At 37.8% G+C, this 15,443-nt stretch overlaps 3 protein-coding genes across 3 annotated transcripts; 1 reads left to right on the top strand and 2 right to left on the bottom strand.

The window, feature by feature from the left end:
- Positions 1–8,052: 8,052 nt before the first annotated feature.
- GCK72_017661 (uncharacterized protein) lies at positions 8,053–10,646 on the top strand (the record flags this gene model as incomplete). Its single annotated transcript, XM_053732194.1, has 9 exons — positions 8,053–8,141; positions 8,191–8,295; positions 8,344–8,404; positions 8,460–8,588; positions 8,726–9,046; positions 9,709–10,113; positions 10,162–10,278; positions 10,389–10,493; positions 10,539–10,646. 9 exons carry the CDS (start codon positions 8,053–8,055, stop codon positions 10,644–10,646), a joined length of 1,440 nt encoding a protein of 479 aa, XP_053581107.1.
- A 461-nt stretch (positions 10,647–11,107) lies between these two features.
- GCK72_017660 (uncharacterized protein) lies at positions 11,108–12,418 on the bottom strand (the record flags this gene model as incomplete). Its single annotated transcript, XM_053732193.1, has 5 exons — positions 11,108–11,352; positions 11,427–11,658; positions 11,707–12,073; positions 12,120–12,272; positions 12,321–12,418. 5 exons carry the CDS (start codon positions 12,416–12,418, stop codon positions 11,108–11,110), a joined length of 1,095 nt encoding a protein of 364 aa, XP_053581106.1.
- A 1,365-nt stretch (positions 12,419–13,783) lies between these two features.
- GCK72_017659 (uncharacterized protein) lies at positions 13,784–15,152 on the bottom strand (the record flags this gene model as incomplete). Its single annotated transcript, XM_053732192.1, has 5 exons — positions 13,784–14,176; positions 14,226–14,595; positions 14,638–14,854; positions 14,900–15,080; positions 15,129–15,152. The coding sequence occupies 5 exons, from the start codon at positions 15,150–15,152 to the stop codon at positions 13,784–13,786; spliced, it is 1,185 nt and encodes a 394-aa protein (XP_053581105.1).
- Positions 15,153–15,443: the final 291 nt, after the last annotated feature.

The raw sequence follows: 15,443 nt of genomic DNA, 5'->3' as shown, positions 1-15,443 counted from the left end.
AAGAAGAAGAAAAAAGATATTCTGAATTGACTGACCGGAGACATTGGGGCGGTCTCCCGTTTTTGTGTTGACTAGAAAGTTTAACTCTGCTCTGTCGTCTAGTTGTCCTCTGGTCCGTGGAGGATTCCTTTCGAAAACTATTCAATTAAATACAATTTAGTTGCCCGAGATTCCGTTTTTGTGCGCTCCAAGAATTCCGATTCTCGTTCTTTCTTCTTCCATTTTTTATATCCCATAAGGTGTCACTGCCAACCAAAAAGTAGAATTTCTCCTTTCCTCCTTGCACTTTGTTTTGCCACATTTTTCACATTATTCCTAAACTAAACGACACTCCAAAACAACTAATTCTTTCGATTTCTGAGCAGCTGAGCCGTCTTGTCTCGAGGTCTACCAGATATTTCAAGTGCCCCCCAACTGAAACTCTTTGTATCCTTAGCTTCGTATCCTGCACGTTTTCTTTTGATTTTATGAGTTCCTTGGAATATAGGTTCTGCATTTTCAGAGAAATTTGATTAACAGCTATACACATAACAAAAAAAACTGCGTTTGGGGATTTATTACTTTCCCATAAAAACTTTCATTTTCTCATTTTCTCATGGCGAGTTCGTACAATTGTCACTTTGCAGAACTTTATATTTTCTAAGGACCAAACGTTTTGATGACAAAAACTGAAGTTTAGTACAGTCATGTTAAGTTTTTTCGATAGCGGTGACGTCTTTTATCGTGTTTATATTAGAAAAATATATTTCTAGAGTGTGTGAAGGTGTTTTGACAATCTATTTATAATAAATCTTTGAATAGATCAGAGAAGATAGATCGTCCGACTTCTCTGTGCCCTCTCTTTCTGACAGATTGAGTTTTTCGTATCACCAAGCATTGCAAAGTTCAAAAAGGTTATGAACTACAAAAACTTAGACCTGAATTTGAACAACAATTTTGTAGTTGACAACTTTTTGATTGCTCTCCAAGTTTCAGCGTTAAACACTTTGTATGATTAGCGATTACAATGGTGTCGAGAATTTTCAGAACACTCTGAAGCGGATCCAGTCCTATCATAAAGAGCAGAGATCGTCATTTTTGTAGTTGATAATTTTTGATAGACATCGTTCATGGTATTTGAGCTATCATTACTAACAATACCTTTGGGCTCCTAGATAATCGATAATGTCATAGCTCACTGTCAAAGTTGACGGTTTTCACTTGTAGAATCCTAAATCCAACGGATTGAATCTGTCTGAACTGTGCAAATTCCACGATTCGCGATCAAAGAATCTGAATTTGTGTTTCGGAAAAACACGCCCCCTCTGCACCTTCAGTGGCGACTCGTTCGGATTTCTCTGAAAATATCGGATTTCACCTCGACTGCACACCAGGTAATCATCAATTTGATTGACCCACCTCCAGTCTTTTTTTGTTTATACGTTTTTGTTATTCTCATACAGAAAGAGAGAATACTACTACTTGTTTTTGTCAGTTTTCTCACACACTCCTCCTTCCCTCAACCCATGTTGCCAATAGCAATCAGAACGCTAATTGTGTGAGAGAGCCTCGTGAGATAGCTACTTTATCTTATTCCCTTTTTTATTTTATTTTGACTATAGTCAACAAAGAGACTGGACACTATCACAACTATTCTCTCTATTTTTTGTTATCTTCTTCTTTTTTCTTATTTTTGGCTAAAAAGTGCTGAGAGAAAAAATGAAACGAGATTAGTATTCGGGTCAGACCTGACATCTGAAAATATAGTCTGTTTTGGGGAAATAGGAATGTGGACGCCTCCAGAGAAAAGGAAAAGAGCAATTTCTGAAATTAATTTCTACTTGCTCCTCATTCCCTCACCTCATTTTTCGAAGACATCTTCTTCTTTCTCCGTTTTTTTTTACTTATTTTCGTTCTTCTTTGCTCTCATTTGAAGAAAAAAGTAAAAAGAAAGTGTAAGTTCGGAAAGTGCATAGTTTTGTCACTCGGTGTCACTTCCAGAAGTCCTTCTCGATTTGATCTGAAGCTGCGAGGTCTCTTTCGACCGAAAGCCTGACTTTCTTCGAGCCAATTAATCAAATTTATTCACATTCACATTCGCACACATATCTCCACCGCTTCTCCTCCAGAGGCAGTCCCTTTTCTCGTTTTTCTTTTTTCGGAGAAGAAGAAGAAGACACTGATACATTCTCTTCATTTAGGAAAAGAGGAAGAACAAATTATACATTTTACTCGATTCATTAAACAAAAATGTTGGAGGAAAAGTCTTTTTCGAGAGAGTAGATCAAAACGTTCAGTATCTTCTTCTTCTTAAATGACAAGATCTTCTTCTTGATCTACTTTTCTTTCCTCTCACGCACTTTCTTTTCAGTCACGTCATCTGACGGGGAATATGGATCAGGTCTAATTGACTCTGGAATTTTGCAGCAAGTCATGAATGATAAAAGTAATCAGCAGTGCAGATTTTATTGCTTTTTTTTCTCAGAAAATATCAGATTTAGCAAGTTCTCTTAAAATGAAATCACTGTGGATTACAAGTTTTTTAAATGCGGTATCCGCAATTTGTATTGTAGCGATTTTTGATAGTTTTTGTAGGTTGATCCAGTTTCAAATATAAGTTAATGGATATTTTTTCCCGTTTTTCATTTTGAAAATTCAAAAAATTTACTGTCCCAAAAAAGTTATCGAGCATCAAGTTTCGGTAATTTGTTTTCAAGAAAAACCTTTTCAGTTTTCAGAATTAAAATTTTTCCTAACTAATGTTTTTGAAACCTGGATCCTAATTTCACACATCTGGTTTTAGATTTAATATCTTCAATTTTTTTTTCTCAATGGAAATTATCATAATCACCTCGTTGGGTTACTGTAGAGTACTGTACCTTAATTGCTAATTAATCATTCATTAATACTAACATTTTTGATACAGTATTCCGGCAGGCCCGGTAGTACTGTTGGTTGAGGCCGATGTGAGACAAATATTGGGCCACATGCTTATTTCAATATTCAAACTGTCAGTTTTTTTTTTCATTTTCATACAAAAGTTTGGCTGAAAATGTGATTCATGAAACTGAATTCATGAGGATTCTGAATCCATTTTCAAATTTTTCTCAATTTCTCAATGAACCAAGTTAAACGACTTCTAGTGACAGTCATTTTTTTTAATAAATCTAAACAGATAAGTGCTAGTCTTCGGATCTGAAAGACGGATATCAAAAAATCTTTTAATATAGTTCACGATCTTTGAAAATTCAGTTTTCCAGATGTATCAGTTCGTTCTTCAAATTTTTGTCAAGTCTGGAAAACTTGAATTACAGTACTTCCTCCTCACCTGAAACTGGCCGGTCGAGCCCCTAAACAACACCAAGAATTTGTCCTCTTCTTTTCCGTTTTCCGTTTTTCCGAAACCTCCAAATTTCTCAAAAAGCACAAAGAAACTTTCTTTGAAAAGGTCCTTCTTGTTCCGGAGTCGTCGTGTGCTCTCATTTATTGCTGTCGCCGTCGGCCCCTCTTTCCTCCATCTTTCCGAATAGTTGCCAGGACACCTTTCTCTAGTTGTTCTTTTTCTTTGATTTCCATGTTTCAAAATCTTCCATTCTTCTTCTCGACTTCTTTTCTCAATTCTTTCGTCTTCTCATCCGTTGTCTTGATTCAGTTTTTGGATCGTCCTCCCGTCAATGTCAATTCGACGACGGAATAATAATGGAACAAGTCCTTCAACTGCATTTGGGTAAGTGTTTCAAAATAAAACAAAAAAGAATTGGCAATTTGCAAAATGAATCGAAACGACTGGGGAAAAAATGGGGAAATGAATTAGATGATGCTCTGAAAAAATGGAAAAGAGGAAGAGAAAAAAGAGAAGAGAGAAAAAATGAAATTGAGAAAAGGGCAGGTTACAAAGCTCATTGTACTCGGTTTTCAATTTGATCATTTGACCGGAAAAACGGGTATAAAATGCTGAATCCAGACAGAAACAGTGAACGGAAAATTGCGTAGTTTCAGTTTTTGTATTATTTTGTAAAGTTTTCTTTCTACTATTTCCTTAAAAACAGTGAATTGGCGGTTTTGATTCTTTATCTTCGAGTTTGAAAACCTGGATTTGGGAAAAATAATTCAGAATTCCCTATTGATTCTGGAATTATATTTCTTGATCCTGGAGTTCCAAATTCGAAACAATAAATTTAGTATCCAAAAGCGATATTCCAGAATTTAGAACCTAGATTCCTGAACTCTGAATATGTTTTAGAATCTAGAGTCCAGAATCATTCACTACGAAACTAGAATCGATTATCTCTGAATTCTGAATCCAGAATCCAGAATCATTCCTTGAATCCTTTACTCGAAGTTGTAAAAACAGATAATCAGAAACTTGAGATTTGAGTCCCATTTTTAATCAGAGTTCCCGAATTTCAGGGTTCTTAAATCCTGGGATCTTGATTCCGCAATCTTTCATTCTGAAGCCTAAATTCTTGTCCCAGGTCAGTATTTATCTAGATTTCTTTATTCGAGATCTAATTCCTGATTCGTGATTCATGGTCCCTGAAATTTAGATTCTATATCCTGAATCCTGCGTGCTGAATTATTTATTGCGGACCCCGGATTCAGAATCCAGTATCTCAAATTCTGAATCTAGTCTTCTAAATACTGACTTCGGGATTTCGAACTTTGAGTATTCACTTTATTTTCATTTCTGATTACCTCCAAAGCTTCCCCATACTTCCAGAACCCGACCTACCCTTCCTCCAGACTATAATAATAAAAAGAGAGTAATAATCCTTGTGTCCACTTGCACCAACTGCTTCCTTTCCTCTTCTTTCCTAACGTTCACCCTCATTTCCCTTCTTCCTTCTTCCCATTTTTCCAGCACTCGTCACGTCATATTCTTCTTCTGTTCGCCACCTTCTAGGGAGGTGACAAAGTGCATTTCCGTGCTTCTTGATGAGCGGCAATTAATGTGACCAGCGGGGGGAAGAGCACTCAATGGGGATCATGAAACTGATTTATTCTGAGTGCAGAGCCCCCCTGAATATGAATTTATTTGCACAGAAATGCCCTCCTCTTCTTCTATTTTTTTTTTTCATTTTCGGAAGTAACACCCACTTTCCTCTCTCATTAGCTCACATATCTCTGTCTAATCGTGTCTAATTTTTCATCTTCTCAGATTCCCTTCTTTTCTTTTAACTGACCTTCTCATTTTTCATACAAATTCTTTTCATTTTGTTCCGCCTTTTCTCACTGTCTCTCTATCTCTCTCTCTCTCTACTTTTTCACACTCCATTGCGGCCACCCAAATTGTATTTTCTGATGATGTCCACATATGGGAGCCAGTACACCACCAGATATCTTACGAATCTTGAGCTCCTGTTTTCTAGAATCCCTGGCTATTGCATAGATATAATTAAAAAGTAGTCCCGGATCTGAAATTGTTTCAAAATTCCAAATTTATCGCAAAAAGTGCAAAACATTTTCGGAAGACTGATGTCAATTAGTCATGTTTCTAAAAACATATTAATCTCCTCAATAATTCATAAACAGCTGGAAAATAAATTGGATTTTCTCAAACACTTTTGAAAATGAATTCATTATAATTTTTGGTGAAAGAGGAGTGAAGAGTGTTAGCAAAACTGACTAAATGCCGAGGTGAGTAAATTTTTTAATTTTCTACAAATATTTGGAAAACTTAAAGAATAGGATGTCAGGAATAGTGGCAAAGCTTTGAATTTTTTTAATGTTTCTTGTATGAATTCAGATTTTTATAGGCAGTATCACTTTTTATGATTTCTCGAAGCTGTTCCTGTCAAAAGTGAGATTCTGGGACTGTCATACCCAATCTGCAACCTTTCCTATCTTCCTAGGAACAGATTCTACAAACAAGATGTCACCTACAAAAATGTAGCCCAGATTTAGATCTTCATTTTTGTAGTTGAAAACTTTTTGATAACTCTCCAAGTCTTCGTGATGCGAGATCTCCAACTACCTGACTTGTGAGAGGAGAGAGTGCAGAGAAATCATAGACTCTAGCTTCTCTGCACTCTCTCAATATCTCATTCTCTCGAATTCCTAGTCAAAAAAAGATAACTTAAAAACTATGAACGATAGCTATCAAAATATTATCAACTACAAAATGACGGTTGTGAAAACTTTGATAAGTCTGAGAAGCTTTTAATCTAGGCAGTTTTTGCTGGAAAAGTGTTCACAATAGGGACCAAAACGCTTATAACCGAAATCGAAAAAATCGAAAAGTCATTCTGGTCAAAATGAAATGGCTAATTGCTCGAGACAAGAAGTGACTTTCTCTTCTTTCCTTACCCTCTATAATTACGTACATTAAGCCGAGTCGTCTTCTTCGTCAGTCTTGATCCATTTTCACCTTCTACTACTACTTATTTTTGCTCTTCTTCTTCTCCTTCATTCTCCCATTTTCTTTTTTTTTCCTCCGTCCTGCAATCTAGAGTATGTGACAAAACATATCGAATTACCCGTGAACGATAAGCCCTCTCTTTTGCCAGTCGTCTCAATCTCTGCAGGAGAGGATTCTCATCCACTTGTTGGATTTTCTATTTTCAATGTCATTCCGCAACACTTTTCGAACAAAACTCTTTCGATGTTCGTTTTTGTGGACGTTTCTTGGTAACCTGAGCGGATTTGTTCTCGTTACTAAGAACAGAAATTGTATTTATTTTTGGTGAGAGAATAGGAAAAAAAATTGGATTCAAAATAAATAATTCCGGAAATTCTTGCTCTCGCCTTCTAAGATCCCGAGTAGAGAGGTAGCAGGAAGTGGAGTTACTTGGACGTTTTTATGTGTTTATGTGTCCGTTCTTTGTGTTGTGGACACTTTTTGAGAATTGAAGTTTTGGAGCAGGTGATTTGTAAGAGAAAGTACACTTTTTCTCAAAGTTTTGATTTTACCTTTTTGGTTTACTGTAGCCGGGATATTTCTGTTTTTCTACAGTAATCCGGCGTCGAGATTTTAGGTTACTGTAGTTACAGAATGATCGAATTTTCATCCAACAGAGCGCTAAAAAGTTGTTCACGAATAGAGTCACCGGGGGATTACGGTAGATACAGTAACCACGGCAATTACAGTTCTTCAGTAGAATATTGCAGTTACAGTTGTAGAATTATAGCAGGTACAGTAACCAAATCATAAGAAAGATTTTTTTCAATTTCCACGGATGTTATAGTTAGATACTTCCAACACTCTTCTAGACGGAAAAATAGCTACTTCTACGAGTTTCAGTGGAGCGCGGTTGCGAAAACTTTGACGTCTTGATAAATAAACTTTTGTTTTGTCTTCGAAATCCTCTGGAGCCTACTTCTCTTGGCCCACAACTCTCAAAAATTCATTTTGACCCCTACCCTTCTTAGCCCCGCCTCAATGTTTACTAAAACCACATTAGTTCAGATTTTCCATTTTCCACACGAAAACTTTTTTTTTCGAAAGTTCACTTTCTCTGACTTCTTAGAACCAAAAAAACCTATAAACAAGAACCATCTCACACTTCTGAACACACTTGTTTTCCCCCGCTCATCACTCATCACTAGATCTCTCTATCTCATAACTCAGAGTCTTGACCCAAATATGCAACTATACATGACTCGAAAGGCTTTGTCTACATATTCTCCGCGCTTTTTTGGCGTCGTGTGTATGTGATCAAATTTTAATGAGGGAAGAAGCCGAAGAAGGGGGATGGGCGGGGCGGAGAGATACGGAGGGACAAACATACGAACTGGAACAATGGGATGCGGGTGACTTCGGGAAGTAGAGATGGGGCTTTCGGGTTCCAACTGTGGTGCTGACGGCAAAAAAAATAAGACTGCTTCTTCAGTCCCTTCCATCCGTTGGGGCACGCTTTTATGATTGTTATTATCCGGTCTCAACACAACAATTCATCACGCTCCAGATGCTGCCTCTCGGCCGCCCCGTTTGAGAGAGATCTCCCAGCAAACTTTAAAATTTACGATTTTACGGATGTGAATTATTCTCGAAATTTACGAATTTCAATTTTACGAATCATCTGTTCCCCAAATTTTTTATCAAATACTTTATCGAAAGTTTTCAGACAAACTGTCATGGACAGTGAATACCGAATCATTCTCAATGTGGGCGGAGTCCGACACGAGACCTATAAGCATACACTTAAGAAGATTCCGGCTACGAGGTATTCTTGAATTTTCTTGTTACTCTGTTTCCTAAGAAATCGTTTTCAGACTCTCCCGATTGACTACAAATTTGGCTAATTATGATCCAGTGCTAAACGAGTATTTTTTCGATCGACATCCAGGAGTTTTCGCGCAAATACTCAATTATTATAGGTCTGAAATCAGGAAAATGAGGTTTTTCGAACTTTGAATTATTTGCAGAACGGGCAAACTTCATTACCCTTTAGACGTGTGTGGACCATTATTCGAGGAGGAATTGAAAGTGAGTTCTCGGGGAATCTTGGGAACAGAATATCAAGAAAAATCTCTAATTTTAGTACTGGGGTCTTGATTCAAACGAATGTGAACCGTGTTGTTGGATGACGTTATCTGGAACAAGGGATACACAAGATGTGCTGAAAACATTGGATGAGTTGGATATAGAAGTAGATCAAACGGAGGGGCCAGTGAGTTTTTTTAAACTTGTTAGAGAGTATTTTCTGCAGTGTGCTATAATGCTACTGTAACTACAGTAATCGTTATGCGCTGCCAATAGCAAAATTCTCCAATTTCTCATTAAATTCAAAAGGAAAAACGATTCCAGGAGCTCTACAAACGATTCGGATGGGAAGATGACTATCACAACCAAAGTCTAAGCGCCTGGCAGAAAATAAAACCTCGAATCTGGCGACTTTTCGACGAACCGAACTCCTCTCGATCTGCTCAATTCATCGCTGCGATTTCTGTATTCTTTCTAATCACTGCCATTATTGTATTCTGTTTGAAAACACATCCGGGTCTTAGAATACCCGAACTTGCTCCGTTTGGAAACTTTTCGAGGAATCATCGAAGCACGTCGTCACGAATACATCCCGCACAAATCAATATTGATAAGAGTAATTCTAGGCCGCATCCCACTTTTATGGTGAGTTTTTTCTTTGTGAATTTGTGAGGAAAACTCGTAAATCCTTGGTTCTTTATCTGTATTATCTTATTCCTCTGATATGTTCCAATTGAATGCGAATATCTCAAAAGCTTTAAAAGCTATCAAAAATTGATAATTACAAAAATGAAGTTAAAATTTAGACCACTATTTTTGTAATTAACAACTTTTTGATAACTTCAATGGGTTTGGAGAAACATCTTTCGAACGGAAAACAAAAATCAGAAATGAAGAAAGTGATGTACATCCAAACCGTATATCTCAAGATCTATTTAAATTATCAAAATACTGCAGACATTTAGAATATTATCCGGTTATAGGGTTTGATTTTTTTATAATAAATCTAATTTTGGCAAATTTAAAAGTTTTTCGGATACATCTTTTTGAATTTGATACTGTGAAGGGAGCAAATGGAAAAGTTGGTTTGGTTCTAAAGTTTATTTCTCAAAAACTACGAAATCTATCTTAAAGTTTTCAACTTCAAAAAAATAATCCAAAACCTGATTTTCATTTTTGTAGTTTATAATTTTTTGGTAGCTTCTGTAGTTTTCGAGATACAACTATTTGAACATGACATCTCGTTATACACCTCTGAAATTAACCGTTTTTTTTTGCATTCTCTCTCTAATTTCGTATTTTTCCAGTATATCGAAACAATATGTAATATTTGGTTCACCATCGAGATCCTCGCGAGATTCGCTTCATGTCCATCTCGTTTCGACTACCTCCGTGCTCCAGTCAACATCATCGATATCGTCGCCACCCTCACTTTCTACATCGATTTGTTATCAAGTATGTTCGGAGCGACGGCAGATCTCGAGTTCTTCTCAATCATCCGTATCATGCGTCTCTTCAAACTCACTCATCACAATTCTGGTCTGAAGATTCTGATGCATACGTTCCGAGCGTCTGCCAAGGAGTTGATGCTTCTAGTATTCTTTTTGGTGTTAGGCGTCGTCGTTTTCGCATCTCTCGTTTATTATGCAGAACGAGTCGAAAGTAATGAAGATAATCAGTTTGTATCGATTCCGATCGGGCTTTGGTGGGCTGTGAGTTCTTCTTTATTCTTCTCACAATTTAAAATAATTAATTTCCAGATTGTCACAATGACGACAATTGGCTATGGTGATATAACACCTCATACCTACTTGGGTCGTCTCATCGGTTCGATTTGTGCTCTTGCTGGTGTGCTTACCATCGCGCTGCCAGTTCCAGTAAGTTTTTATGTCTTTTGGTTTTTGTTGTCTAATTAGAATGCAGAAAAAGTGAAATGTTGCACAACAAAACAAGACAATAAAGTTGTTATGAATTCGAAATTTTTAAGGTTATCGTCTCCAACTTTGCCATGTTCTATTCCCATACGCAGGCTCGTTCGAAGATGCCAAAGAAACGACGAGGAGTTCTTTCGATGGACCAAGTTGCGCAGCATGTTAGTTTTTGAAGGGATTTCTGAATCATTTTAAACATTTTTCAGGTCAAACATGCTCCGGTTCGGAATTCCAATGGTCCGACACAAAGGAAGAATATGGAGCATACACCTCTTGTATCAAACAACCATACACCTCCACACACACTAATTTGATTCGATAATTTCTCAATTTTCTTCATCTCTCACTTTCATTTCCTTTCTCACAAGAAAACAAAAAAGAGTTGTGACCAAATGCATCATTTCATCAAAAACCCCGACATTGACGAGTATTAGTTTGATCTCTAATTTTTTCCCAGATTTCCTGTCAGCTAGAAATATAATAAATATTTATTTAAATTTTTTCATCCATTGTCCGCAAAATTTGACACGACGATTGAAGTAACATGGGGAGAGCATGAGAAGAACAAAATATATAGTTTGGAAGCAATTGTTATTAAATCGGGAGCACACAGTTAAAACGGAAATAAGAGTGGGAGGTACAAAAAACTTACAAAACTTCCCCCGGAGATACCTGAAATATTAATTAAAACTGAGAGAATTGTTGTTGACGATTCGAGGGGGAAGCTTCGAGACGAAACGGCTTATCGGTTGGTACCTGAAACCCACTCAACGAATCAATCGAGCTCAACGTGAACATCAATATCATCCTCTTTCTCCTCATCTTCTGCCTCTCTTTTCAAATCATCTTCAGTTTTTAACACCACTTCAATATCCTCATTCTCATTTTTCTCTTCGCCATCATCCTCGTATTCGTCGTCCTCTCCTTCGTCATCTTGGTGATCTCCTTGACTCTCCGATACATTTCTGCCTCGTTCCTCCAGATCCCTTTTCAACTTCTCTTGCCGTTCGACAATTTGATCTGGAAAGTCAAAGAAATGCATATTTATTCATGAAACACTAAGAAAACGCAGGGAGAATCTACTGTCTACTCACCGTCGAGTTGCCTCTCTGTTGCTTGCTTCAATTCCAATGAACGAACTGTGTGCTTCACTGGTTGCCAGAAGATATGTGGACTTGTTGATGTCTTTATCCAACCCTTCATAAGCTTCAACTGATTGACATGTTGTTCAGCGTACTGAATCATAGCCTTCTTTCGCTGTAATCCTTGCAATTCTTTCTCTTGTTCACGTCGCTTGTTCAGAAGTTCGTGTTTCTCTTCGCGTCTCTGAAATAATTTTTGTTAGCTTAAATTTATTGAAATTGATGTTCCAACCGATTCCAAGTCCTTCTTTTTCGTTTCTTCGAGTCGTTTCTCAACTTCCTCTTGTTTCTCTTGCTGAGCAGTCTTCTTTTCAGTTTTCTTGAAAGACGTCAAAGTTCCCATCACCAAACTTGAGAATAAGCGCCGATTTCTTTGCTTACTGTCTTTATTCTCGGTTTCTTTCAACTTTTCTATCTTCTCCTCTCTTCCTTTTGAATCCAAAGCTGGCATCACAACAGTAGACTGAAGTGACCGCTTCTGACGCTTTCCGAATTCCTCTTCGTCAGCTTCATTGTCCAAATAATCCGGGCGTTGTCGTTTCTGATTGTCGAAGCTCTGACGTCCACCCGCACCGCGCCGATCAATCCTGTCTTCGATGCTGGAAATTAATTGGTTCGAATTGAATATTTCCTACTCAACCGTACCTGATTCTTTTACGAATTCCAGCTGGTGCTTCAACTTCTCTACGAGTCGTCCAGGGACTTGCTTCATCTTTCAGCCCGAAAGCATCACGACCGACATTCCTGAGTGGGGCCTCTTCTGGCTCATCGTTATACGAAATACGTTGTCGCGGAGGTCTGGAACATTTAAATGGTTTATAATGAAAAAACAAGTTTACTACCAACCTTCCGTTCAACGTTGTCACTTTTTCATCGATATTTCTCAGCTTGTCTCGTGCGGCATTTATATCCGAATCGAGATCTTCAACGAACATCTTCTCCATTTCACAACTGAAGAGTATACAATATAAGAAATCAGTGAAGTTTAGGAAATGAAGAAATAGAATCACGAAAGACACGTTTTTAAGCTTGCCAGATCCTGAGTCAGAACCAGAACTAGGACTCCGGGGAAAATTCGGTTATACCCCCCCACACCGATAGCTTCCCCGCATGTTGGAATACACCCCCCACCAACTGAAAAGTGGGGGGTTATAACTGTGGGGTTGTATAATGGAACAGAAAGTGTGGGGGGTTATAATGAAACCATTAAAGCCCCCCACAGTGGAAAGTGGGGGTTCATATCAAAACACCAGGCAATCTTCTATTATAACCCCCCACGTGTATCAATAAACACCCCCAAAACGCCATGTTGGTATACCACCCCCGGGGGGTGTTTAATAGAATGTCTCCTGAATTTCTGCCTAAGCCTAAGAATTAAGGAAAATCAGCTTCCAGGGCGCTAAGCTTATGGGCGGGGCGAGAGTAAGCTCCAGGGTGTCCTGTTTTAAGGTAATCACTACTTCCAGGGCGCTGAGCTTAGGGGGTGTGTAATAGAATGATACGGGAATTTCAGCCTAAGCCTAAGAATTGTGGAAAATCAGGGGGAATTTCAGCATAAATCGACGTTTTAGTTTTAACCTAAAGATAGATTTTAAAGTTTTAGCGAAAAACTGCTGAAAAACGCACAGAAAACCCGAAAAAACGAAAAAAAATCGGAAGAAAATAATTATTTTTGAGTGTAATCAATATTCAATTTGACTGCCAACAATGATACTCAGTCATTGGGGGGCCTATATCAAAATGATGCTCACATTACAATATATACCCCCACATCTGATTGAAATTTGGGGGGTTATATTGTAATGTGTGGGGGTCTATAATAGAATGTTCATAATATAGTCCCAACATTCCAATAAACACCCCCATCCAAATGACTAAATCACGCATTGTGGGGGGTGTATTCCAACGTTTACCCAGGGGGGTGTATAACCTAATCTTACGGGGGTCTATAATAGAATGTACCCAGGTACTGCCAATCTTATGGATTAGGGGAAAATTGAGAAAAAAATGCAACTCAAAACTGATGAGTTGTTCAGTTTTTGCCAGCTCAAATGCTCTAATTATGCGGGTTTCGTCGAAAATGAAATCAATTGAGTCTGCAAACACGGCGCGCGGTGAACATGAACCTTTGCGCGGGAGACTCAAACACGGGGGAATTTCAAAGTTTGAAGACCATTTCAGTTTTTTAGTTTTTTGCAGGTTTTCTTGATGAAAAAGTTTATTTAAAGTGATAAATATAATGAGAAAGCACCGAATAAAATATAGAAGACCGTTGCGAATAGGATAATATCAAAAATGAGAGAGTATCATTATGGTGATTCAACGAGAAGGACATTAACCGTATCCTTTGCAGAGTAAGCAAAATTTGCAGGGATTTTAAGAATAGAATTGGCTCTGCTGAAAATATCAGACGAAGCAGGTGTCGATATCAATTTCCCATTTATAAATTCGCTTTGAACTCGTACAAAACGTGTTTCACAGCTTTTCGGTATAGATTCTGCCAGCTTTGATTTCCAGCGCATTCCATTTGTGACAGTTCTTCCTTCCATTGCTCGGAGAAAAGGGGAGACAAATAGGTTTGCTCCGATCCATGCAGATGCCGGTTTTTGAGGCAAAACACATAGAAACACTGGTTTATTCTTGATGCTTCCATGTGCAAACGCAAATTTTCCCGGATTTGAAGAAATTTTGTTAAATGCCACCTGCAATAAATAACTGTAGTAACGTGTACTATTTTTATTCAGATCTTACAGTTAGATTCAGTTTTTCCGCAAGATTCAGAATTTGTTCATACCCTCCTGTAGCCACAATGACACAGGAAAATTCTGCAGCTGTATTCAATTTCTTCTCAATTTCAACCAGTATATCTGCACATTCTCCAGCATCGATCGATTTGAATCCCTGAATTTTGAACAGTGCAAGAAGCTGAGAACGATTGAAATTCCCATTCATTCTCTGATGACTACTCTCATTTCCAATTGAAATCAGAGAAACACGTGGCTTCTTGTATATTTCAACTTGAGAGATTCCAAGTTTATAAATCAATCCGATTGAAATTGAGTCCAGTCGATAACCATCTCTCAGCAAGATGTCTCCAACATTTGCCTCCGATCCTCTTTCTCTGAAAAAAGGAAGCTTTTCATTTCGAAAATCCAAAAATTACCTAATATTTTCTCCTTTATCCAGTTTAGTAATAACTTCGATACTATCCATTTCTCCATATAAAAGCACATCTTCAAACGGAACTACAGTATCCGCTCCATCTGGCACCACCCCTCCGTTGGTGATTCTAACGCATTCTCCTTGTTGCAATTGAGCGTCGTATGGTGTTACAGCAGTGGATGATCCAACGATTCTTCTCTTCGTTCCAGGTTTATTGACTAGAACAAAAACATTGAGTGTGCACTAATCCTACAGTAACATACCTATTATAGCAAATCCATCAACGATTGATTTTCTTTCTGCAGGAATGTCTTCAACTGCCTCGATATCTTCTGCAAGAACTCTACCGGGTTGTAGACGTGCCACGTGTACAGTCTTCGGTTGTGGCGGATATCTTTTCGATAGAACTTCTAGAGTTCGAAATGCTTCTTCTATCGAGACAGTCTGAAAAGAAACAGGAGACTTCAACTGAAAAATACCAAGTTTTCAAACTTTAGGAAATCCTGCAGAATTCATTGGATTGACTCCCACTGATACAATTCTTGGTTTTACCTGAAAACATGAAATATAGAAATATAAATGAAAATACTCCAAGGAAGAAAAGCAAAAGTCTACAAGACAAACATCAAACTAAATATATGGCTGTTGCGTGGCACCCATCTACGCAACCGCTTGAGCTACAACAGCAAAAGCGTCTCTAGGTTTCAATAAAATATATGTTACAAGTCAAATCAGAACCACTCATTTTCTGAATCAGTTTTGAATAATTTAGTTTCAACATGAGAATTTCATTAAACGAAACAAGAA

Source organism: Caenorhabditis remanei, chromosome V (assembly GCF_010183535.1).
Source record: "Caenorhabditis remanei strain PX506 chromosome V, whole genome shotgun sequence".
Taxonomy (NCBI): domain Eukaryota; kingdom Metazoa; phylum Nematoda; class Chromadorea; order Rhabditida; family Rhabditidae; genus Caenorhabditis; species Caenorhabditis remanei.
This window is presented reverse-complemented; position numbering and strand designations above follow the sequence as displayed.